The 22,293-nt window shown below is 45.2% G+C and overlaps 1 protein-coding gene across 1 annotated transcript in view; it reads left to right on the top strand.

The window, feature by feature from the left end:
- The window catches only part of ATP11C (ATPase phospholipid transporting 11C), a 60,753-nt gene that overhangs the window by 24,116 nt on the left and 14,344 nt on the right, over positions 1-22,293 (top strand). The window contains 21 exon segments of the mRNA XM_050713369.1: positions 2,058-2,138; positions 3,169-3,276; positions 3,995-4,123; positions 6,381-6,484; positions 7,115-7,165; positions 7,999-8,063; positions 8,642-8,723; positions 9,085-9,235; positions 10,166-10,363; positions 11,739-11,900; positions 12,113-12,270; positions 12,860-12,931; positions 13,545-13,618; positions 14,346-14,449; positions 15,119-15,300; positions 16,366-16,629; positions 17,004-17,178; positions 18,370-18,472; positions 19,934-20,079; positions 21,029-21,088; positions 22,131-22,258. Coding sequence (XP_050569326.1) covers positions 2,058-2,138; positions 3,169-3,276; positions 3,995-4,123; positions 6,381-6,484; positions 7,115-7,165; positions 7,999-8,063; positions 8,642-8,723; positions 9,085-9,235; positions 10,166-10,363; positions 11,739-11,900; positions 12,113-12,270; positions 12,860-12,931; positions 13,545-13,618; positions 14,346-14,449; positions 15,119-15,300; positions 16,366-16,629; positions 17,004-17,178; positions 18,370-18,472; positions 19,934-20,079; positions 21,029-21,088; positions 22,131-22,258 — 2,597 coding nt within the window.

Below are 22,293 nucleotides of genomic sequence, written 5' to 3'. Positions count from 1 at the left end.
GATATCCCTTCCCTCTGCCTTGCTCTGCTTAGCTAAAAGTCAGAGTTCCTCTTGTGTTTACAAGATCTGTCCACTTCTAGCAAGATAAATTTTGGTTGACTGACCTATACTTTGTGTTGCCTCTTTAAGTGGCCATCTGGACGTGCGGGGCTTTGTGTGATGTGTCTGTGCAATGCTTTGCACCATCCTCACTTGAAGTTCTCCAAAGTCTGGTTTCTACAGCTTTCTGTCTGTAAACATGTTACAGCCATTTGGGTGAAGCAGGGTGTTGTGTTCCTGGAGGTACTTGTTGTGTTTATCTTGGTTTGCCCTCATTCTGCTTACCTGACTACTTGTGATGTAGCTGTTCCACTTCAGTATTGTTTGGCACTTCTCAGTTTGGGTCCAGTTGTGCAGGGTAAGAATACAACGTGCAGCATTTCAAAGAGTTAAAAAATTCCACGTGGCTTCCTCCCAGCCGATAAGAGCAGTTCTGTGCTTAACGCAGCTTTTAACGGAGAGCCTAAAACAACAAACATGCAGATGCTGTTTGTGAGCGTGCCAGGGAAGCGCAAACAAACAGAGCACAACAAAGTCCCTTTGTGGGGACACAAAGCCTTTCTGCTGAGCTTCCCAGTCCCTTGCCGTCATAGCTCTCCACATCTGCCCCTTGTGCTCCCATCCTCTCTGGGGATGCCAGGAAAATGGTTAAATTTTTGTGCCCTGATTTAAAGGTGCCCCAGGGGAAGCCCTTGGGGTCTGCCCTGGTGGCTTTGGTCCCCGCACAGTATTCTGAGTGACACTGCAAGCGTCGCTGCTGGCAGTGCCTGCTGGCAGGGAGCTACGAGGCGTGCACAGATGGATGGCTGCAGCTCAGCACAGAAATTGTTGGGGCTGAATTCTCTGTTTGCTTTTGGGCTGCTGCCTTCCCGCTGCCAGAATGATGCATGCGTGGAGCAGCTGGGGCAGGCACCTGATACCTGCCCTGGGCAACACCCTTGGGCCCACCAGCCATGAGGTGAAAGGCTTTTTGTGTTGTCGCGTGGGAGAGGACACCTTCGTGATAAATCTCTTCAGTTGGCAAACAGTGCAGCTTTTCCTTCTCTTACGTGAGTCCCTCCTAATTATGAGCCTGTTCCACTGTTCTTCCCCTTTAGGCCACGTCATGATGCAGTCAATAGAAACAGTGGTTTCCCACAGCCCAGAGGTTATATTGATGTTGAAGGGGCTCTGCTGGGCTTTGTTCTTAGGGAACTGGTCTTTGCCACAGCGCTAGCTCAAGGCACAATGAGCACTGCACCTAGTTCAAGGACTCCAGCTATTGACCTGAAGGCCCTCGTGTGGTCTTCGTGCTGTTTAAATCACACTCTTAACTCCATGTTTCAGAGCTCGAAGGCAAAATGTTAGTTTCTGTTTTACTTAAGTATTCATGTGCTGTTTCACAATATATTTCCTTGGTAAATTGGGCTGGTGCATATTGCTTTTAACCTCTCAGTGTCAGTGGTTCAAGAGGACTGGTACTGCTCTCCTGCTCACAACTACCCGTGTTTTGGGGTTTGGTTGTGCCCCTTCTTCATGGCCAAAGAGGAGAAATGGTCTTCCTGAGGTGTTTTTCTCTTCGTGCATTGCTGCTGCCTCTGCACCATCCTCCTTCCTCGCCTTAGCCCTCTCCAGCACATCCCATGGCAGGAGGAGACTTGTTTGCCTCAACACTTGAGCGGTTGCATTTTTGTAACTCATCCCCAGCAACCCGTTCATCCAGGCTTTTATTTTCCACTAGGGCGAGGTCGAATTGAGATTTTAAACTACTTCTGAAAGACTTTTTCCCACCTGAGGGACATCCCATGGTCTTCAGGAGAAGGGGTAGCTGTCTTGAGATGGAGGAGAGCATCCTCAGGATGCCTTTGCTAGCGCTAGCCCTTCCTGTGTGCCCCTTCCTTCCCTGCTTCTGTGCTGGGGTGCGATAGTACACTTTACATCCAAGTGTACCAAGCACCCTTTTACACCAGTGGCCAGAGCTTTTGTATCTTCTGCTGCCTGAAAGCAAGTTGTCACCAGTATGTTCCTTCTGTCTGCAGGTGATAGTGGACACCCCGACCAGTCCGATAACCAGTGGCCTTCCGCTCTTCTTTGTGATCACCGTCACAGCCATCAAACAGGTAAACGCAGTAATTTGGGGAGAGGAAGATTGCCTTCCTGTAGGGACGTTCTTGTGCTCTTTGGGACATATGATGGAGAAAAAGATGAATGTGTATTTGAATATACTCAGAAATCGTCAAAATGGGCTGGTAAGTTTGGTAACCCCTTCAGGAGGTCAGACGTGTGTATCGGTCCTCCTCAAGAGAGACTGCATGCTGAATATGGATGCTGGTGTGTATTCTGTTTTGGCAATGTAAAACATCTCTATATATTGTTGAAAGCAAACTGTGGTGGATCGTAAAGGTTAGCACTGTGGCTGCCTCTCTAGTTCTGGCTTTACTTGAATTTTTCTTCTCTTTTTAGAAATGTTCTCTGACTCTTTGCAGAATAGAGACGTGCTCCAAATATAGCCTGTGCTCTGCTCCCTTGTTAGTAAATGGAAAAGACAGGTTCTGTTCAAACTCAGCTAGTCTTGAAACTATGTAGTCCTCTTTCTTGCGGTGCTGAGAGACCATTTTCCTCCCATCATATGCACATGTGCCATTTTAAATTTCCTACTCAGAAGTATTAAATAATAAAATAAGTTTCTTCTGCAGGAGCCAAAAAGGGAGAGCGAGAGTAAAATTCATCTGCTTCAAATATGAATGTTTTTATTCTTTTTAGTGAAGACAGAAGAGGAAGAGTCTTGTCCTGCGTTACCATAGGAAAGAGAGTCACAGGGTGCTAAGCATGTTATTCATATTATCAGTCTGTTCTTGCCAACGCTGAGAATAATAGAAATATGTTACAGTAATTTAGCTGATCGTTGCATGCACTGCATATAGATTATTTTTGTTACTTTAATCTGTTCCGAATCTTTCAAATATGCATATGAAGTTTTTAAAATAAATTGATTCAGTTTGAGCTGCTCTGGTTGATGTTTAGTCAGGCATGAAGGAGTTCTGAGGACTGTTTAACTTTTTTTCCTGTCTCTCTCCATCTCCAGTCATCCTATTTCATTCGTTTACTTGCTCTGTTACAAGTTTGTGTTGCCTGTATTTGTGTGCCTAGGGATATGAGGACTGGTTGAGACACAGAGCTGACAATGAAGTGAACAAGAGTACTGTCTTCATTGTTGAAAATGCAAAGCAAGTGCAGAAGGAGAGTGAAAAAATCAAGGTAATCGTTAGTAGAGAATTCACATGTAGTTATGAGTGAAATGGATGGGGCACTAGGGTGGGTGATAGGCACTGGTGTCTGCAGGAGGGCTGTGCTGTGTTCTTGCCGTGCTGCACAAAGTCTCCGGCTTTTGCACAAGATGCTCTGAGAGCCCTTCCCTGTTAATAAGTGAAGCTTCCTTTGTTTGACTGCTTTTGAGAGGCTGTCTTACAAAAGCTGTGCCAGGGCTGACAAATGACAGATCTGTCAGCGTTCTGCATTTGTCTGGGACAGGCAGTCCTCTTCTATTTCCAACTCTCCCAAGGACACCAGGAAAGCACACTAGCTTTGACATAAATTTATCACCCAGCACTTCAGATTAGTACAGAGTCTCTGGCTTCATCAAGATTCAGCAGAGAAATAAATAATAACCTCGCAGCATGGGCAGTCTGCGTTGGTGCTGGGTGGGATTGACCTGTTGGGCTGCGGTCCGGTGCTGGGACACGCGCCCACCCCGTGGGCATTGGGGGCTGCCCAGCAGGCTGCTGAGATGCTCGGAGGGGAGCCCCGGGGGAGCGAGCTGGGTTGTTGGAGTCATTGTGACTCCGATCGTGATCTTGGACTCCCTGATGTCCCTTTTAGCCAAGGTGATTTCTTCTAGGCTTTGAGAGAAGCTAAATCTGTAAGTATCTAATAATAACTGAGAGGGCTTTTCGTTGAAATGCTTCCTTTCTTCCAGGTTGGAGACATAGTAGAAGTGAAAGCAGATGAGACCTTCCCCTGTGACTTGATATTTTTGGCCTCAAGTAGTGTTGATGGGACCTGTTACGTCACTACAGCGAGCCTGGATGGCGAGTCGAATTTCAAGGTGATGGGGATGGCTGGGTGGCGTGCAGGACTGGTGCTCTGGTGTGCTGGGGCAGCTGTGGCTGAAGCTAGTGCCTGTATGGGGTGTTTGTGAGAGAGTGAGGTTAATTGGAAGATGCTCCCGTGTAACCTGTCCCCACGGCTGTGTGGCTATATTTAACATTTCCTCCCTCCGTCTGCTCATCAGTGAGTCAGCACTGAAGTGCTCTGTGGATTGTTTATTTTTCTTTTTTTTAAACAGCTCTTCTTGCTGGCGCTGCTCCAAATTGATTCCATCTTTATCAAAGCAAACACCAATAAAAAAACAATATCAATAAATAATAATACGGCTTTGCCGCATTACCATCCATCCTAGGCAATGTTTTACTGCTTCCCTGCTCCTATTGCATGTCACGAAGTCTGGTGCGTAGGTAATGCAGAAACCACAGCTGCTTCAGCGTATAGCTCCCTTTTCAGTACCTGCCAGCATTTCTCTTACTTAACCGAGCTATTTCAGTGACATCTGGGATTTTCTGAGGCACTGTCTCTTGAGTCGTATGATTTGGGGAACTTTTCACCAGTGAGAAAAAAATCCCCTTTGTTTTTTCTTTCTTGGAGGTGAGGGTAGGAAGGGGGAAGGAAAGGGGATTTACTTACCCCCTTACTGAATCAAGAAGTGAAATTTGATATTAGTCTTGCTCAGGATGAATCTCTTCTTTAGTGTGTTTTCTTCCTTTATTTTTTTCCCCTTCTCCAAGGGAAAGAAGTAATGACAAAAAGAAAATTACATTTGTCATAAGACATGAACATTTGTTTTCACTCGTGTTTGATAAATATTTATACAGATATTAGCAACTGCAGTAGTAAGAGTGGAAGTTACTTTAAAATTTCATGATACGTTCTGGCACACTCTGAATTCAGTGGGAATTACCAGGGTTAATCTGAACGTATGGGGTTTGCAGCTCCGATCTTTATTGGTGGCTGTTAATTGGTACTGAAAAATTTGTGTAGGAGCTGGTGCAGCATTGACGTACCAGAGTGGTTATACTAGTAAGAGCTTTGAAGTGGCGTGAGGCTAAAAATAGATATCCATATTAAATGGGCAGTTGCTTAGTAGTGTCGGGTGCATCATATGCATGAGTTAACACAACTTTTTCAGAGTCTTGGCTTTTACTAACTTGACTCGTTAAGTGGAATGCTAAATTTCTGTATTAAGCACTATATTTTTCTTGGTTTATGGATTACTGTAGGTAAAGAGGGGCTATCTCCAGTTTCTTGACAAGATGAAGACGGAAAATGAATTAAAAGGTGCAGGGAGGGAATAGAAAAGCAAGTGCTGTTTGAGGAAATACATCTAACATTAGGAAAAAGGGTGTGCCGCAAAACTAGGGCAAGGGAAGCACACCCAGGTAGTCATAAAACCTCCTCTGCACTAATAGCTGCTGCCTGCCGTGTTGTATGTTTTTCTGGTGTGTGTCAGGCTGTGCATATGGGAAGGATGCCTAGTTACGTGAAACTGGGGCAGTTATAAAAATGGATTGTGGCAGGGCTCTGTCTTTGAAGCAAGAATCTTCGGCCACACGTTATCTAAAAGAGTATGTGTTTTCTAAAGAGGCTAAGGGGCCGTGGATGTAAGGATCGAGGAATTGATTACGAGGCTGTATCGCTCAGTAATTGCACGGTGTCCATGGTGACTGGAGCGTCGGATGCAGAACTCGGCACAGGGGCCTGATTTGATATTGGGCATTGTATGAACGGTTCTGAACTGTTTCACAGAAGCTGCGATTTATAGCAGAGGTGTGGGTGTGCTTTCAGTATGAAAACCCAGGCAGGTTCCCAAACCAAGCATTAAGGTGGGCATTTATAACGTCACAGCTACGTGTATAGCATGGCAGTTCCTCCTGCAGTGCACAATGGGAGGAACACAAAGGCAATGAGCTGAGGAAGCTTTTTAATGAATTTGTTTGTGAGGACGGATTAAGGCAGCCTGTCGTACAGCCCGCAGTGGTTTGGAGCCACCAGCAGCTCCTATAAATAGCGCTCGCAGGCAGCGAGCTGATCCTCCGTGGGCTTCCCAGCTAATTGCGAGCGACGAACCTTCGCGCTGCCTAAAAACAGCTTTGAGCCCGCCGATGCTGGGGCTGGCCTCTCATTACCTCTGGTGTCCCGGGGGCACCTGCAGCCCCCTGGGGAGATGCAGAGATGCTGAGTGCCGGCGGGCCCGCCTGCAGCCCGCGTTCCTGGGGCTGCTGCTGAAAAGTGTGTGCTTCTCTTGCCAGACTCACTACGCGGTGCGGGATACCACCGTGCTCTGCACAGATGAAGCCATAGATGCCCTCACAGCCACGATCGAGTGCGAACAGCCGCAGCCAGACCTCTACAAGTGAGTGTGGGCATCCTCGCTGCTCCTCCCAGCCTGCTACCAAAGCCTCAGCCACATCTCTAAATATAAGTTAAAGTTCAATAAAGCGAGGGGTGTTTTCTTGTCGGCAAATGACAGGTTTCTGGAGGCAGCAATGAGCTACGGGGCTTCTGGATGAGGGAGGCAAAGTCAACGCTGGGCTGCTTCAGGTCTCAGTTCCTTTGCAGCAAAGCCTCTCCGACGAAACACTCATCGTGGTGTAATGAGTTCTATTTTTGTCAGCTCAGCTCTAGTAGTGGTGCATGCACCTATTTTTAGGCCAGCGTACCTTCCAAGTAAAATGCATTCCAGGATTAAGCTGTCTTGGTGGTTAAATCCCTTGAAGGAGGCTTGCTGCCGTGTGTTTTACGCAGTGACTGAGATGAGCTGGGGGTGCCCAGGCATAGTCAGTTCCTGCTGTGCTGGGGGTGCCAGCGGGGAGGCACCCAGGGTGGTGGGCTGTGGTTTATCCCTTCTGAAGCCTTGACCTCTCAGCTGCATGAATTACTATGTTCCCATCTCCTGATGATGACATTTTAGTGTGTTTGTAGTAGCTCTTTTTAATGTTCATATGTTTGTATTTCAAGTTTCTCATGTACTTTTTAATTGCAGATTTGTTGGAAGAATTATCATCTACGGAAGTAACCAAGAGCCCATAGCCAGGTTAGTCTTGCAGCTGTCCCACTGTCCCCCTCAAAGATTTGAGGCATCTACGCCAAATTTCAAGGGTCTGAACTGTCGCTATCACTAGGGAATGTCTATTTCTCTTTAGCTGTTCCAAATATCTCCTTTATTAAAGGAGACTTGTAATTAGTCCCTCTGCTTGCTTTCTTCTGCCACTTGGTGACTCATCTGAGCCCACCGGGGGACTGGGGAAGCTTTCTGTAGCTGTGAGTGAGAGCTGTAGACAATCTCCAGGTGACAGCCCGTAGAGCCCCCAGGGAATGGCCCAGGACACAGGGACGGGGCTTCCAGCACTGAGTGCTCATGTGCTGGAAGAAAACCCACGATGCTCCTTAGCCACTGTAGTCCTGCCAGCAGCCTCTGCAGCCTCCTGAGGAAAGAGAAGCAGTGGAGGGTCATGGGTGGGACGTTCAAAGAGAAATAAAAACAGGAGTGGGAGCAAAATAAGATGTCTTTGGTGCCATTGATCAACTGCTGAAATTGATAGATTTTCTAAGGTTTTAAAAACAGGTTTTTTATATAATTACTAGAACATGTTACGTGTGAATGTTTTGTACTTATTCCTCCAAAACTTCACTGAGAACCCACCATTAAATTTGGGACCTTGAGTACCAAGGATAGTCTACATAAGATGAAATGGAAATAAAAGTACATGCATGGAAAAATAAGGAAAGTCTAAATTAACATACTAATCAAGTAATCACCTGTAAAATAACATCAGTTCGGCTTTATAGTTTATCTCTGTGTTTAAATTGTAAAGAAGTTTGAATGTTCTTTTAGTGATGTGCTATTATAACTTCTTTTATGTTTAGGTCTTTGGGTCCCGAAAACTTGTTGCTGAAAGGTGCTACCCTCAAAAATACCAAGAAGATTTATGGTGAACAATTTTTTTTATTATAGTTCTGATGAACATTTTAATTTGTCATTACCACTATATCTAGAAAGAGAAAATACTTATCTACAGCCTGTCTGCCAGGGTTCTACAGCTGCATTTATATGCCAGCTGCTTGAAAAGTTTCTAGGGTAAAATCTGGAGGTGCTGGTTATATCTGCAGTGCTGCCATGCTATGCAGGTTGTGTCAATACACCTAAGCAAGCTTTTCTTTGTGCCTGAGTTACAAAGAATAGGGACTTGTTTCCAAATCCTTTTGCCAAACACTTTTGCTAGAATCACATTCCTAGACATCAGTAATTTCGAATGAAGGCTGTTAGGGAAGACTGATATTTTTTCGGTGTGTGATCCTTGGGCTGCCGGTCAGTGCTCAGGGATATGTGCAATTAACATTACTTAGCAGCCGCTGAGCTTTCTGCAGTTGAGCAGCCCTTGGGTAATGCCGATTTCTTGAACTGGGGGTCAAGTTCCCATGTACGCGCTGATGCCTCCAATGGTTCAGTGAAAGCTGGGTCCCTTCTGGCTTGTGAGTCCCTGATGAGCTCTGCTTTAATCCTCTGTAGGTGTGGCAGTCTATACTGGTATGGAAACAAAAATGGCTTTGAACTACCAAGGGAAATCTCAGAAACGCTCTGCTGTAGAAAAGTGAGTAATTATAGTAGGTAAAAATTGGTATAAGCTGTTGGGTTTTGTCATGGATGACTTGCACAGAAATAATCCCCTAATCTGCTGCCTTTTGTTTCAGATGCTCTCTGATTTTCTGTGCAATCTGTGTATTTCATTAAGCATATCTTTCAAGGAGCTAGATCATTTAGTAGCTTTTTTATTTTTTAAAAAAATAAGAAATGCTAAAATGTATGAACTGACCCTGAGTATCAGCACTGTTAAAAGCACTTGTTCTGCAGTTCCCTTCTTAAGATTAAGGAAGTTCTGTTCCTGCTTATTTGCATGATTTTCTTTATAAAAATAGTTGCAAGAATTCTAAAAAGAAACCTCTATTTTTCAGATCTATCAACGCTTTCCTGATAGTGTATTTATGCATCCTATTGAGCAAAGCTACTGTGTGCACAACTCTGAAATATGTCTGGCAGAGTAATCCACTTAATGATGAGCCTTGGTACAATGAAAAGACTAAAAAAGAGAGAGAGACGTTCAAGGTAAATGGATTTGTATTTCAGCACCTCCTCCAGCTTTATTTATTCTGACAGTTTTATTTAATCTGATCGTGTCTGCTGCCAACCCTGTGATGCCTGTTTGCTCTTTGGAAGTGCTGTCACTTACTGCGGTCTCTCCATGTTTGCGTTTGTCTCCTGTCTCGGTTACTACCTGCACCTCTCATACTTGTGCACTGCAATGCTTGCATGGAGCAGGGCACAGTGATGCTCGTAGCAAGGCTTGCCGCTAACCCTGCTTGCGCCCTGGCATCCCCATCACCCTGGGGACAAGTGAATACATGCAGGCTACCGGCAGGCGGGCAGATAACATCATTTCCACCATGCAGAGACATTATATAAATGCAGCAGCTGATTTAACCTGGATCCTTATCTGAACTTGAGCTATCTTTCAGCTTTGAGTAGATAAATTGAGGCCACGTCAGCCAGGTTCTTAAGCTTGCCGAGACACAGGCAGCCAAGCCTGAAAGGGTGAGTGTGAGTGGGTGGAAATCAGCTGATTCCGTTGATTGTTGAGTGGGACTTCAGAGATGTCACTGAATTGGTTGTACCCTTGCCATAGCTTGACTGGTCTCAAAGCACTTTGCTCCAGGTAGCTGAGATGAGAATCAGCCTGTAACAGTGTGTTCTGAAAAGGAATATGTACCTGAATAAAATGGAGATTTGGTCACTTTGAAACAGTAAGATGTGCTCTTCTATTATACCCTCACATAGCTGTAGAAGGCAGTGAGGTTTTCTACATTGAAGGAAAATAGAATTTGGCTATACCTCAACTGTACTCAGTTATTTTCAGGATTTGTTTTTTCAATTTAACCTTTAAGGAAATGCTGTCTAAAACCTCAGAGTTGTTGTTGTAAACTGTCTCATCCCTGAGTTACGCACAGACTGTATCTTCCTCTTGTCTTTCCATTGCAGGTGTTGCGGATGTTCACAGACTTCTTGTCATTTATGGTCCTCTTCAATTTTATTATCCCAGTCTCCATGTATGTTACAGTAGAGATGCAGAAGTTCTTGGGTTCCTTCTTCATCTCTTGGGACAAGGAAATGTACGATGAAGAAATAAAAGAGGGAGCGTTGGTGAACACCTCGGACCTGAATGAGGAGCTTGGACAGGTCAGAACGAGCTCTGTTTGCATCTGCTGTGAGGAACGTCATCTGGGTTGGCAGAGGAGCAGCTGGCATGGGGAGGAGGGCAACAAGGGTCCTCTTTTGCTACCAGCATGCACACCGTACATCATCCCCTCCTACCATGGTGGGGCTGTGGTGGTCAGTACTTCTGGTGGTGGTCTTTGTGCCTCTCTTGGCTTCAGTGGTTGTGTATCGCTTGCTCTCTCCAACTTGATGGTTCTCCCCACCACAGCTGTTATGATGTTGCATTAAAAAACAAAAAAAGGTTGACAAAGCATTTGGAAAGTTGACCTAAGTTGAGCATTGCAGTGTTGTTACATTACTTCTTATCAGTGCACCTTAAACAGAAATTAAAAGCCTTGCTGTATTTAATTAAGGCAGAAGAAAAACACAGGCAGGAAGAAAATTGATTGCAGTTTTTATTCCAACACTACAGTTCTTGATAGCTCTGAAAAACAATTAGTGGGCCGCTGCCGCTGGAGCTTGTAACATTTTCCCTAATAAGAAACCTTGTTGTGGCAGTTGCTTGCTGTCCCAGCAGGGCAGAGCTTCAGCCAGTCTGGTGACACTTTCCATTTAACATGATTCTACTCGCTGCATGAAATGGATAAGGTTATAAATAGTGTATGAAGGAGTAGGAATTGGGTCACGCCAATTGTTTCCATACTGGGGAAAATCAGGCACAGTACTCTGCATGTCAGGAAGGTTTGCTTTCTCTGCTTCAATTAAAAATGAAAAATCCTCTGCCTCTTCAAGGATTAACAGAAATGACTGCCCAGTCATCTCTGGGCATGTAATGTACATGCAACCAGGCTGCTGCAGGCTTTGCTAGAGCAGTTAGAGAGCTGCTAGCTTCTCTCTCTTATCTGTGTCAGGAGAGGCTGAGTGTGGGGTATGTACAGTGCCTCCTGCTTTTTATTTTGCTTAAAAAAAAAATGTTTGGAGTAGCAATTACCTGCTTTATATACAGCACCAAGATGGAAGTCCCACAAAGGAGGCAGCAGACCTGCAGCAGCAGCTGTATAAGCACTGGGAGCCACAGCAAAGTAGCCAATAAAGAGGATGAGGGAAGATGAAGGGCCTTGAAACAGGTTTTAAAAGTCTTCAGGAGCTGCCTCCCTGCCGCTTGTTCAATGGATGGAAGAACAAGGGAGGATGGAAACAGTAAAGCTATACAGTGGTGTAACCCCCATGCAGCACCTGCATGTTTTTGGATGCCAGGTCAGGAAAGCAGCAAAGTACTCTCCAGGATTGGTCCAGATGTATCAAAATGCCCCAACCTTTCCATCTGGAGGGCTGCTTCCCTGGTGTGGCTGTGGAGGCAGGGAGTACAGCGAGGTGGGTGTCCCCTTGCTTCTAGGTGGAGTTTGTCTTCACGGACAAAACAGGAACCCTGACAGAGAACAGCATGGAGTTCATCGAGTGCTGCATAGACGGGCACAAGTACAAAGACTGCATTTCAGAGGTTGATGGCTTCTCCCAGACTGATGGGCCCCTAAAATACTATGGCAAAGCAGAAAAGGTAAGAAATCAGCTTGTTGATTAATGCTGGGGTTTTGTTGGCAGCTCCGGGCTGGATGGATATATGTGATCTATTACCGCTGATATTGCTGGGGGGTGGGGAATATTTTTGGTTTTAAAATACCCATGTACAACAGTGGTAACCAGCTGCTTTGAGTTGGACTGGGTGCGTGGCACAAAGCTGGTAACGAGCCCTTCCTCCATCCTGCCTAGAGCCGAGAGGAGCTGTTCCTGCGAGCCTTGTGCCTGTGCCACACCGTTCAAATCAAGGAAGCGGACCAGGTGGATGGGCTGATAGGTCATCCCGAATGCAAACACACCTACGTCTCCTCTTCCCCAGATGAAATTGCTTTGGTGAAAGGCGCAGAAAAGTAAGAATGTGGAGATGTTTTTTTTCCTCTTCTGGGAAGTCACACGAGCATTTGAGTTGGAAAGAGCTCTCCAAAAAAGCAGTAGGCTACAAAGGGTCTCTGCTGAGCAGCTTTTCAGGAGGCCAAAGTTTACATTCACTGCTGAGAGCAGCCCCTAAAGCATGGCATTGCAGCCAGTTTGCTTCCTTTGTGTGCAGTGGCGAAATAATAAGATGGGCTACTTTTCTGAAACGTGCGTTTCAGTCCTTAGAAGATGTTGTTGCCAACCCTGAGTTTTAGACTGAGGCCACTGCAGCTCTGTACTAGCTCGTGGATGGTAAATCTAATGGAGACCCAGGGGACCACGTCCGGAGCCTCTTGGCATCTGTGCACTGAAGTGTCCAGCTCGCTGGGCTACAGGAGTGATGCCAAAATGTCACAGCTGGCTCTGCAAGGAGCGAGCAAACATCTGGCCAGGCTTTCTAGCGTGGGCTCGATACCTTCTTTGTCTCTCCTCTGCAGTACAGAAAGTGAAATGAGAACGCAGTTAACGATTAATGTGTGCCAATGGGTGCTCTCACTGTTGTTCTGTCCTCTTGTTTATTGACAGGTATGGTTTCACTTTTCTAGGACTTGAAAATGATTTCATGAAAATACGAAACCAAAAGAATGAAACTGAAATGTAAGTGCCGGGGGGTCTGCGAAGTAATATTGCTCCGGGTAATTGAATGGGTTCTGCTCAGCACCGGCTCCCATGTGGGTTAATTAACTTCGGTCAATGTGGCAAACCGGGCAAGGTCAAAACCGCCCAGCAAGGGTTGTCAGACCAGCTACCGACCTGCACAGACACTGCTCCTTCTTGCAAAGAGCAGGCTGAAAGGCAAGGCTTGCTTGCAAAAACCTGCTGTCAGCTCTACAGAAGCCTTCATTCAGGTCCCTTGAGTGTGTCCAGTCCCTTGCATGTCTCCTTCCCCAGTGCCTGGCACCACGGGTGGCTCACCAGATTTGAGATTGGTTGCCAGTGTTATGGATAGCAGCTGGACCTCCAAGCAGGGCATGGCTTACACTGTGTGACCAGGCTTCTTGTTCCCCCTCCCAAACTCAAAATAATTAGGTTTTACCCTTTGGTAACAGCTACTGTGACATCTGCAAGTATGTGAGCAGCTGAGAGTGAATTATCTAATCCCAGTGCTCCCCTACAACTCGCCACCACAATCAAAATTCACTTCTTACTCTGGGGAGTTGGCATTGAGTTGTCTTAAAGCTCACTTCCTTTTTTTTTATTTTATTTTAAGGTACCAGCTTCTCCATATATTGAACTTCGATCCTGTCCGTCGCCGTATGAGTGTCATTGTGAAGACCATCACAGGTACAGTTAAAAGGCATTTCTAGACTCATGGACATGTGTGCACATATGCACAAATATAAAACCCCTTCATTCCTTTCTGAATGTGTGTAACACAGCGCACTGTAAGCCAGCAAGGCTAAGCTCTTAGGTTCTCTGGACTGGTCTAGGCACATTAACACATTTCTAGATACATTAACTCTGTTACTGGGTCTGGTTGGGATAGTGTTGATGTTCTTCATAGGAGATGCATGGAGCCAACTGCAGGTTAAGGGAGGGGACAAGGACAGGGACCTTGCTTTTGCTTGCCTTGCCCCAGCCTGGAGGTATAACTACAGGAGGAGGTCTGAGACCTTCACATGAGCGGGATGGGTTTTCATGGGGTTAGCAGACAAAAATTCAGGGGTCATCCTTCTTAAATTTCAGTCCTATAAGTTCTAGGACATGGGCTTTTTCCCATCCCCTAGGGTTTCTGAGGCTTCTAAATAGGAAAAAATAAACTGCTTTGTCCAGCCTTCTGCAGCAAGTTTTCTCCGGGCAGGTGGTGACATTGGATAGTTCACCCTGAGGTCAAAGAAGGTTTTGTACAGGTGTCACGCCACTTTTGGTAGGCAGCCAGGCTTCTAGCAGTTCCTTCTTTAGTCCTGACAGACTTCTTCCTCTGCATCATTAGCTGGCTATTGAAGCCAGTGTCTGTTAAGTCTTTCTATGGCTTTTGAATGCGATAAACTATTTATAACTCTGCTTTTAGGAAAGCTACTTCTCTTCTGTAAAGGAGCAGACTCCTCTATTTTTCCGAGGGTGCAGCAAGAAGAAATCCAACAAACTAAAGTCCATGTGGACCGCAATGCTATGGTAAGCACGCAGATGGAATTTGGCTGGCTCCTGGGGTCAGGAAAGCCTTATGCCAAAAATAGGGTTGTGACCTTGCTTTGGAGGGAAGTATTGAAAATGTGAGTGCCACTTCTTATTGTTTTGAAGCCTGGCTTCTTTCCTTTTTTGTTTCTTTGACTTCCATGTTTATTTGACTTTTGATATACTTATATGGGCTCGATTGCAGTTGTGTCCAAGCATCTCCAAAGCAAGTTAAAAATAGAAAATAACAATAGCAGACTGTTTTCTCTGGTGGGAGAAGTCTTTCAATCAATTGTGACTTGCATGCAAAGGTGGAAGAGAAGCATTTCTTGGGAGGCGTCTTTGGCAGAGGTGGTTGCATGTGGGGGCATGTCCCTTCCTTGGTCCTGGATATGGGAACACTTGATTCCCACTTGCCCTGTTAGGTGCAGGATATCTGCTCTGTCTGCCATGTTATGTGCATGTGAATGCACTCTGATGTGAGGAAGCTCCTCTATAAACATAGAGAAATTGGTCTTCTGTCTTAAGCTAACAAAGCATCGTTACCATCAGGTTCAGTACTCGCTGAAAGTACTAACAGTGGGGAAAAGTACTGAGCCTAATGTGGGGAGCTTCAGAAAATATGGTTTTCGGGCACTTGTCCACTTTTTTTTCTTTCCCTCCTACAAGGATGGCTACCGAACACTTTGTGTGGCATTCAAAGAACTGACTCAAAAGGAGTATGATAAAATAGACCGACAGCTTAATGAAGCGAAGATGGCTCTGCAGGACAGAGAAGAAAAGATGGCAAAGGTTTTTGAAGACACAGAAGCAGACATGCACTTGATTGGAGCAACTGCTGTAGAAGACAGGTAAAGAGCACACAGACCAGGCACTGTTGGCCACCGTGGTAGCCACGGTTTCTCCATGACTTTGTGTTGTGGTGGACCCACGTTCTCTCACGTGAGCTGCAGCAAGGTTCCTGTGCAGCCTGGGATGGCTTTACCTGTGGTTACAGGACAGCCTGGGAGCCATGGGAGGTAAAATCCAGAACAGTCTGTGAGCGCTGAGCAGCGACGCAGACGTTGGAAGTGTCCAGGGCAATCACTCTGTGGCACAACCCATTACACACTGCCCTAGTTGCTAAAATTGGCTAGTGTAGAATTTAGGATTTATTAATGAAACCACAGAAGTACTTGCACTTCCAGAAAGTGAATGAACGCATGCAGTGTTAATTTGCATATCAAAACATATTTAGTATAATGCAGTGAATTTTGGCTGCACATTAAAATTGGAATTGCCGAGTTCTAATCCTTATTCCTGTGGCAGTAGTGTGATTATCATGGGGACAGTCAATTAACTTCTCTCTATCTTATATTTTCTACCTGTAAAATAAGGATACCTGGGGGTGAGGGGGCTGAGGGAGTGTGGATTAACTGGCAATGTTGGCTAAGCCTCTTTACACCCATGGAGTGTTGTATCTCAGGAACGTATTTCTGAGGCTCCTGCCTGCCTGGGGCTTGCTGGGAAGGGCTTCACAGCCTCTTTTGGAGGTCTTGTTTGTTCTGCTATCATATTTTCTCAATTTACACCTAGTTTAGAGCTGCTCCAAGCTCTTTCTACTTCTGTCTGGAAGCGTGAGATGTTTTTCACCAGTGGTGCTTTTGCACACTGGGTTGTGCACTAGCAGGTTTGAAGGTGGCTGGGGAAGCCAGCATGCCAACAAAGGTGGGTGCTTGTGGTCCGTCAGCACACAGCTGTGGCTGATCCTCTCACCAGGTGGCCAGGACGTGGCCAGTGCTGAGAGTCCAGCTCTGTGACTTGGTCGGGGGTCTCACTGGGGGCTCACTGGCATGCCACCAGCAGCGCGGAGCTGCTCAGGGTCTGCCTTGCCTCCGAAGCAAGTGTGATCGGTCATGTTTCCTCTCCGTGTTCAGACTGCAAGAACAGTCAGCAGAGACGATTGAAGCTCTGCATGCTGCCGGCATGAAGGTGTGGGTGCTGACGGGAGACAAGATGGAAACGGCCAAGTCCACCTGCTACGCCTGCAGGCTCTTCCAGACCAGCACCGAGCTGCTGGAGCTGACGGTGAAAACAGTGGGGGAGAGCGAGAGAAAGGAGGACCGGCTCCACGAGCTGCTGTTGGAGTACCACAAGAAGCTGATTCAGGATGTTCCCAAACACCGGGGTGGCCTGAAGAGGTGAGTGATGAGGAGGACCCAGCCTGCTCGCATTTGGATTATAACACTGGGCATGGATGCAAACCTGATAGAGAAATTACACCATGTTGTGGCGCTGGGGGTGTGCTACTTGCACACGCTGCTGCTGGCTCCTTTGCTTTGTTCATTGTCTCTAGTATTAGTTGGTTTTGAACCTAACTGTACAGTTCCCTTAGTGAAAGACGTGTGTTAAATCCAAGATTTTTAAGATTGTAAGCCCCCCAAAAGCGTTGGGGAAAAGATTAATACAAGAGCAATTCCTCTTCCAGTAAGATGTTGTAAGCAGCTAGATTGACTTCTTAAAGTGTAACTGATTTTTTTCCCATAACACAAACCTGTTCCTCATTGTGCTCTAGAAGCTGGACGTTGAGTCAAGACTATGGACTGATTATAGATGGCTCGACGCTGTCACTGATACTCAATCCTTCACAGGATTCCAGTTCTAGTAATTACAAAAACATATTTCTACAAATCTGCTTAAAGTGTACTGCAGTTCTCTGCTGCCGAATGGCTCCGTTGCAGAAAGCACAGGTATTTACTTTTTTTTTTAACCAACTGAAGCTGTTGTTAAGTGATATGACACACCTTTAATCCTTTAGCAGGGCTTGACCTGATCTGTAGGTGGGCTTCAAAACCTGTTGTGAGAAATCTAAGTACAAACTGCTGCCTCATTCACCAGAAGGTGCTGAAAACGTTGCAGACTACTTCAGATCTGGTTTCTTGATTTGAGAGGTTGGCTGCCATCATAGAACTTACTGCGCTGAGTGGTAGATAGCAAAGTTCAGGAAAAGGCTCCTGGAGGGGCATTGAAAAGCAGGTTGTTATTCGCTAGGGAGTAGGAAAATGCACATGGCACAGGAATTCACTAATTTAAAATACAGCAGTATTGCTGTAACAGCCTGACTTATGGATTTGCCAGGAAGATGAAACAAGTATGAAGAATTGTGAGGTAGCAACAAACCTTCAACAAGTTGTAGCCAGGTACTCCTTTTCTTGTATTAAAGGTATGTTTTTTTTGAAAGTAGCCTTCAGATGTAAACTCTGATTATTTCTGTGTAATGGTGTGAGGCTACGTTTCCTGCAGTGCTGCTTTAAATAAAGCTTACTCATCTTAATCAGCTAGGACTTCTCCAGGCTATGTATAAGCCTTGTCTGAACTTCAGAGCGTTATGGAAACACCAGTCTTTCAAATACAAACATAAGCCCTGTCTTAAATATGCTTGCAGGAAGCCACAAACCCAAGCCAATTAGAAATAAACAAAACCCATTTGTTCTTTTTTTCGCTTCTAAATGTGTAGTCCATGACTTCCTCACACTAGCTGATGGTATCAAAAGGATGATAAACAGTGCGTTCTTAGTCCTGTTCCGGGGCATGATTGACTTCCACGTGAAATGCGTGAGAGGCCACATCTTTGTAAGAGAGCAGGATCTGGCAGGAGGGAAGAGGAGGATACTGCTGTGAGTGGTTCCTTTTTAAGCATTGTCCTTTGGCCCTTTAAAGCTTAGTCTTGGCTTTTGCTCTAGTTAGTGGCTACAAAGGAAACAAGGAGGGATTTTTATTAATTTGAACTCTCTTGGCATTATTTTGCTGCCACAGAAGCCAGGTTACTTGTTGAGGAGTGTTCTTGCAGATGAGGCAGCAGGGATCTCTTGAATTGTTTTTTTTTTTTTTTTTTCTCTGAAATTATTATTTCTCCTGCTATCCTTTTCTAAATTTTTTAGATTGTGCGAATGGTGAAGAACACAAAAGGGAGCCCAATAACACTATCAATAGGGGATGGTGCGAATGATGTTAGTATGATTTTGGAAGCACATGTGGGAATAGGTAAGACCGCTGATAACAAACATCGAACACCTACGACTTGTCTGCTGTCCATCTGTGTTGCTGAGGTTCAGTGCTGAGGCACGGTCAGCATCTCTGCCTGTGGCTGAACTGATCCCCCTGAAAAATGTGGGAAGTGCTGCTGCTTTCAGCAAGGTTTAGCTCCAGATAAGTACATGGGGTAATCATGGGTTGCTGACCTTTGATGGTAACGTGCTCTTTGTCTTTATAATGGGATAAACCGGAGCTTGTGTTTAAAAAAAACTATATGGCCAAATTCAAGGTGGTAAAAGTTGCTTACTGGTCAGAAGGAAAGGCACGTGTAGCAAACTGATTAATGTGTGATTAATGGCAGCCATTGCAAATGCAGTACAGTTAAAACGTCAGGCTTTAGTCAGGATAATTTGTAAGGGGAAAAGTAAAGAAGTATGAAAGACTTGGTTCTGTCTTGCATCTTCACCTGGCCCTATTTACACCTCCTTCATTCCCAGTGGTGAAACACCTGGGTTTTTCTGCTGTCCTCTGCGCAAACAAGGTTGATGCTAGCTTAAATGAAATACATAACTTCTCCAGTCTTCTCTTCACTATTAAATTCAGTGCTGAGAATTTCAGTGGGATTGTACCTGCTTATCTCAGCTGAGCTGCAGCTGGCATTCATCCTTTGCCTGGGTTTGCCTAGCAGTGCTGATCGCAGCTGCTAGCAGCTCATGCATCTTGCAGGGGCTGATGCTCTGCTGTGTTGTCTGCCCTGTCCATATGACTGACATCATATGCAAACTGTCTAAACTTCTGCAGATTATTTTCTGAAAGTACTGGATATTTTTTTAAGACCACTAGAAAAGGTATTAAAGAGGGTAAAGATGGAAGAGAAAGGATAGCCTCTTTATTTCTGGCTGTTGGAAATGGCACGTTAGCCTCTAATGAATAGTTGTAGTTCATTTGAATGTGGTTTCTGAGTGAACAAAACTGGCTTTCTTGAGTTTTGCTCTGAGGGGATTTCTGGGGAGGCTGAGCATCTGCAGTGAAATAACCAGACTGCTAGATGCAGGCAAGCCCCTGGGGAAACCAGTTAGGTATCTTTCATCGGATTTTCTTAGATACCCTTCACCACATTCTCTTACTTAGAAACTTGGATAGCAAACTAAAGATAAATTAAAATCTCCAGAGGCACATCTGATTGTTGTAGAGCCAAGACCATGCCAAGTCTTGAAGAGCTTTAGTGTTTTGCTCTCCTGGGGTGTCTGTCTGCCACCCTATGCCTGCAGGCACAGTCCCCAAAACCCCACAGGTGGGCATGCACGGTGGATGCATGGACGTGTTTGAAATACAAAGTCCTTGTAGAATCAAGAATGAAATATGGCCTTTATCATGGCTTGAGACAGACTTATGTGAACAAACATGGGTAGCATCAGTACAAATTCCAGTCCCATATGGATTAATCCCTTGCAATTCTTCTGTCTTCAGGTATAAAAGGCAAAGAAGGACGGCAGGCTGCAAGGAACAGTGACTATGCTGTTCCAAAGTTTAAACACTTAAGAAAATTGCTACTAGCACATGGGCATTTATATTATGTGAGAATAGCACACCTTGTACAGTATTTCTTCTATAAGGTAAGGATGTGTGTTCAGCTCATTTTGTTGTTTATAGTACGGGTTTCTTTGACGGTAGAAAAAATGGAAAAAGAAAAAACATGTATAAGATATTCTGTTGTGTTTACCTAGAAAAGGGTGTGTGTCTCCCATGTGCCTGTTTGAAAGTACTATGTATAAGGGAATGCGAGGTCATTACTTCTTCCAGCGTCTTCTGCAGATAGTAGAAGCTGGGATTAGTGTAATGTTTGGTAGAACACAGTGTCCTGATGTTGTGCTTTAACCGGCAGGCAGCTAAGCACCACACAGCAGTTCGCTCCCCCCGCCTTCCAGTGGGATGGGGGAGAGAATCAGAAGGAAAACAAAAGCAAAAGCTAATGGGTTGAGATAAAGACAGTTTAATAGGACAGAAAAGGATGAGAAATAATGATGATGGTGATAATAATAATAGAATGTACAGAGCAAGTGATGCACAAGGCAATTTCTTACCACCCGCTGACCGATGCCCAGCTGTCCCCGAGCAGTGGTTCCCCCAGCCAGCCCCCCCATGTTAATTTTTCTGCATGACATCATATGGTAGAGAATATCCCCCTGGCCAGTCTGGGGCAGCTGTCCTGGTTCTGTCCCCTCCCAGCTCCTTGTGCACCCCTGGCCTCCTCACTGGCAGGATGGTGTGAGGCGCTGAAGAGTCCACGACTCTGTGTAAGGACTGCTCTGCAGCAACTAAGCCATCAGTGTGTTATCAGCATTGTTCTCATCCTAAATCCAAAACACAGCACCACAGCAGCTACTAGGGGGAAAAGTAATTCTATCCCAGACAAAACCAGGACACCTGTTTTATCTGATATCATAATATCAGGTATTATTATCTGATAATAGGGGAAAAGTATTTGGATTTAGAATGAAAAGTGAAGCATTCACTGAGTGCATAAATGCTTCCCAGCTAACCCTTCTTTTTTTATTTTTCTAGAACCTTTGCTTCATTTTACCACAATTTTTATACCAGTTCTTCTGTGGATTCTCACAGCAGGTAACTTCCAGTAATACATCTAAAAAGACAGGGAAAAAGCAAGTCACGTCATAAAGCTTCGTAGCAGAGATTTGACTTTTATGCATCCTGTCTCTTCCTCTTCTTTCTTTAGGTGATAGTACAAATTGACCTCCTTGCTCAGCACCACATCTGGAGCATAATAATTTTGAAACCTACAATTGAAAATAAATAAATTTGGCTTGCTTTCCATTCCCATCCATGACCATTTTTGTTGCTTAAACATGGATGGATGCCTTCCCAAAGTAACAAGAGGGTGGTTTAGCTGGTTTGCCAACACCTAATTCTGCTACTCTTAAGAGAAAAGTTTTTTGAAGACTTCCTGGTCTTTTTCTCTCTGCTGTATTTCCCTGTATTAAAGTTGTCTTTCAAAAGGAAGAACAGTTTGTTCTTTTATCAGAGCCTTTAAAGTAAGACACGTGATGAGCATCATCAGACACTTGCTTAGTCCAAGTGAGTGTCAGAAGGACGGATTTCTGTGCGGGGTGGGCTCGGGTGTTTGGAGACAATTCTTTGGGTTTTGTGTTCACTTGCAGGCTTTTGTGTCTGCTTGATCTTAAAAGCAATCATAGGAGATTATTCTCTGCTTGTCTCAGCAGAACCACTTGCTTTAAAAAAAAAAAAAAAAAGGAAAAAAGAAAAATCATAGTCTAAAAAAAGTCTAGTCTTTAGAGAGTTGCAGGAGACATCAAGTGTATTAATAGAAATGGCAGCACAAGAGCAGCTACAGAAAAGCTGCAGTAAGGACTGTTTAATCATGTTTTTCTGGAGGTCGAGCTGGGGCCCGGCCCAGGCAGGTACAGAGCTGCTGCTGGTGGGGCTGCCCTCGGTGGCCGTAGGGTTCTGGCCACGCAGCCTGTGGGTGCCTCGGCCCCGCTGGCATTGCATGGGGCGATTCGTGTCTGTGACAAAGGGGTGAGTCCATGGGTTATGTATGGAGGCAAGGGCTGGAACCTTAATCTGTTTATGGGGAGACTTTTAAAGCCAAGTTTCTGTTTCATTTTGCCCTTCTCCCTCTTTTCAGCCTCTGTACGATGCTGCTTACCTTACCATGTACAACATCTGCTTCACGTCACTACCTATCCTGGCTTACAGCCTCCTGGAGCAGCACATCAACATTGACACGCTGACCTCAGATCCACAATTGTATATGTAAGTAGCAAAGGACCGGGCAAGCCTCAGCACAG

The sequence above is a fragment of the Cygnus atratus genome, chromosome 13 (genome assembly GCF_013377495.2).
Source record: "Cygnus atratus isolate AKBS03 ecotype Queensland, Australia chromosome 13, CAtr_DNAZoo_HiC_assembly, whole genome shotgun sequence".
Taxonomy (NCBI): domain Eukaryota; kingdom Metazoa; phylum Chordata; class Aves; order Anseriformes; family Anatidae; genus Cygnus; species Cygnus atratus.
Note: the sequence above shows the minus strand (reverse complement) of the source record. Positions and strands in the feature narration are given on the sequence as shown.